General features: G+C 44.1%; 1 protein-coding gene across 1 annotated transcript in view; it reads right to left on the reverse strand.

Annotated features, from left to right (window-relative positions):
* ehd4 (EH-domain containing 4) overlaps positions 1–3,134 on the reverse strand; it is a 17,897-nt gene extending 14,763 nt beyond the window's left edge. The window contains exons 1-2 of the mRNA XM_031579895.2: positions 2,289–3,134; positions 377–553 (exon numbers count right to left, since the gene is read on the reverse strand). Coding sequence (XP_031435755.1) covers positions 377–553; positions 2,289–2,518 — 407 coding nt within the window. The 5' untranslated portion in view covers positions 2,519–3,134. The remainder of the gene's footprint in view (positions 1–376; positions 554–2,288) is intronic.
* Positions 3,135–3,627: the final 493 nt, after the last annotated feature.

Below are 3,627 nucleotides of genomic sequence, written 5' to 3' on the forward strand. Positions count from 1 at the left end.
ATTTAAAGAGCTGCTGGTGGTACCTGTCTGTTCCGCTGATATTAACTAAGCATGTGGAAAACTCCTGAGCATTTTTCCCTTGCTGGTACCAGCTGGAGACATGACATCAGCTGAGGGAGAGGCGGATACACTGAACCGGGATCAGCAATCATCACCCCAATGATTTTTTTCTATGTACATCGGACTGTGCCAATGCCTTCACCTTCAGCTGCAAGAAGTGACTAACCAAGTGCAGGCACAGAGGAAAGGCACTAGTAAGACCTGTGTGTGTGTGTGTGTGTGTGTGTGTGTGTGTGTATAAGAGTGAGTGCGGTGTCTTTTGACCTTCAGAAGGTTCAGTTTTTCCACTAGTGACCGCCAGTGCTGTGACGCTTACCTGTTCAGGAAGGCGTTTCCAAAGGCGTTGAGTTTCCGGAAGGGCTTCTTGGGGTCCACGACCAGGGCGTTGCCCGGGATGACACCCTCATTCTCCCCGTACATGACGGCGATGAAGCCATCGGTGGTTGGCTCTGGGCCAATCCTCATGCCAGGGAAGTCCTGCTCCAGGAGATACCTACATGGAGCACCAAAGGACAGGTCAGTGCCAAATACCACTAAATGACATGAAGTTTAAAGAAGGATGGCAGTGCATGTCAACTGTTTCTGAAGTTTCACATACATTAAAACACTCCATAAGATCTAGTATATGATAATAATTTTCATCTAATCAATAAAGTCGAAAGGTGGAAATAATAAACTGTTCGTGTGGAAAAAATATAGGTCACAAATGAACAACACATGAATTAGCAATGAATGAGCCATATAAAAAGGGGGATGGAATATTTATTGGAAAAAAGCGACATTTCTCAAGAACAGAAAGTGATTACATCACTAATGAACAAAGAAACATAAATGAGTAATTCCACCTAATCCATAATCTTGCAAGAGGCATGTCACTCCCCTTCCTGATAACGCGATGACTGGGGATGCATATGAATGACTGCATTCAGGAATGGTTACTGCCTGTCCCCTCACTTCAAAGCCTGCACAAACACTGGATGAGTACTCTATCTCTCTCTCTCCCCCAACACAAACACTCAGGGAGCAAAGGGGGGGGACTAGGAGACAAGACAAAAACAAAGCCATTTGTCAATTGCTCTTCCTGAAACTGTCTTATGCAGATCCAACACTTGCACACTCACACGTGCACACATCATGCTGTGAGTTCAGCATATCCTGGGTAAGGAGACCTTGATTACAAGAGGTCAAACTGGACAGCCCCATGCATTGTCTTTAAGAAAACACAAACACAAACACAGACACAGACACAAACACACACACAATTAAATGGATGGCTGAGCGTGGCTGAAAATGCACACCCTTTCATGAAATATGAATGAGACTGAGAGGCAGCAGCAAAGGAATTTGCTGGAGGTGGAATAACATAGAAAGCTACAGCAGGCTCACATGACCCAACACTTCCCCTTAAACCGCTTCAAACCTCAATGTGGTGAATGACCCAGGAAGCCTTAAGACGGACAGCGTGTGTGTAGTGTTGGGACACACACATGACACATTCAGACGTGCTTCGAGGGGGTCGAAAAGTTTTTTTTTTTTTAAAACACCGCAGGTTTACTGTTTGTTCACCTGACCTTGGTGCTCCTTACACATTTTGTGTGGCTGGCCGAGGTAACCGTACACTACAGGAAACTCAAATAAGGAAAGGTACACACCCAGCTCCCTCCAAACACACCCAGCCTCTATTATCTTTCAACAGCAGGCTACTGCCTAGACACACGCGCACTGCTGAAAACTATTGACTTCCCAGTGTGTCAAAATCTCATGACCCGAACAACCGAAGCCCTCGTGAGAGGCGTACGAAGGTGAACTGGAGTCACTTTAGTGTATATTAGTGCTTAGTAGCAATTCAACAGCGAGTGATACAGTATAACCTTGTCACATGCGTGTAGTGCGATATCAGATGTCTGAATCAAGTATATTTTTAACGCTATGGTATCAACGCGATTGATGCCACTTGGAGTGCGACGTGCAATAAACTCGCATAACAAGTAAAAACCGGAACGTCATGGTCCCCTGGCATAAAACAATGGTACCTATTCCCCTAGCTGACATCACAGAACAGCTGTCTTGGGCAGCAACAGGTCGCCTATATTAAAAGGGCAGTACGTTCTTGGCATGAGTAAGCATAAACTGCTAATCCTTACATTCGCTTGATTCGTCTCTCGTTTTCCATGTCGTCTTGACATTTGGAAGTTACGTTGTAAATATAAATGACACTCAAACAGTACCTTATAAATGTGGTCTTCCCCGTTGAGTATTGTCCCACGAGTAACACCATCGGTTTACTATGAAAATCCGCTTCTTCCAGTGCAGGCGAGTGGAAGTCATGGAAAAGGTAGGTTTCTTCCAGTGGCAGTAGTTTTCTGGAATAAAGGCTTTGAAGACCCTCTGTCACGGTTTGAAACATGTCGCCCTCCTTGTTCCGTCCTCCTTGCTCTTTGCTAGCCCAACTAAACATGATGAGGATCCTTTCTAAAAAACCTTCTTAAGGAACGTGCAACTTCCCTTTTTCTTTTACAGTCCTTGCTTTAAAAGCGACGTTACAGATGGTTGTAGGCTGCCCAACAAGCCTCACCGCCGATGCGTAACGTGGCACCTACAACAGACCCAGACGTTGTACCAGGGAAACACTGTTCTGTGTGGATGCGTGTGCGCACTGAGTCTCACCTGAATTTCTTGACCGACACCCTTCCTATGACGTAACATCTGAACACTCATCGAGGAATATTACTGGACGAATTCAGAGGGCAGCCCCGTGTGAAGTGCTGCGCAGTCGATGAGAATTTCATTAGGTTTGGTCATATATTTAAAACGCAGAATACAGATAAAGATACGCCATTATCCAAGATTACAGACTAGTTTTAAAACTTTTGAATCTGCAACTGTTGTTCACGCGTAGTTAATTGTAGTTGCAGCAAAGTATGCACAGAATTCAACCCTTTTTAGATTTTATGTTAAAACGTTCCATCTATTTTTTTACGGTAACCATTTGCTCATCACAAACATCTCAGTTGGAAACTTGCAAGTTCGCTTTATGACGCAACGAATGTCACTGAAATGTTTATTAGTCAGCAGAATTACGCAATGCGATAACTGTGCGACTGTCTACCCGATAATACTGCAAACCTACTGATGGCGCAGCTGTGCTTCGAAGTCGTTCCGAGTTTATGTTGCATCATCTGACACACTGGGGGTTTTGTGCAGCTGCGCCACCTAGTGAGAATGTTTTCTGCAGTTGAACAGCGAGAGATTTTCCTGAGGGCTATTACCTTGACAGCTAGTGGAAAAAACGAAAGATCTGCAGTGTTCTCTTAATATTTACTAATAGGTGTATCGGTCTTGCTCAAAACCTTAACCTGGCCTGTTATTGGCTTGCCAAATTCAGAAAGATGTCAATACTCTTAGTGTGTTAAAATTTAATTGAACTGTAATTCAATGACCGTACGTTAGAAGAGTTGGTATGGAAATATGCCAATCATGACAAACCTATGTATAGGCAATTCAGACCGTCGGATTAACAAATTACAAGGTGAACCCATCCGGTACCCCAAACAAGATACACAATGC

Source organism: Clupea harengus, chromosome 14 (assembly GCF_900700415.2).
Source record: "Clupea harengus chromosome 14, Ch_v2.0.2, whole genome shotgun sequence".
Taxonomy (NCBI): Eukaryota; Metazoa; Chordata; class Actinopteri; order Clupeiformes; family Clupeidae; genus Clupea; species Clupea harengus.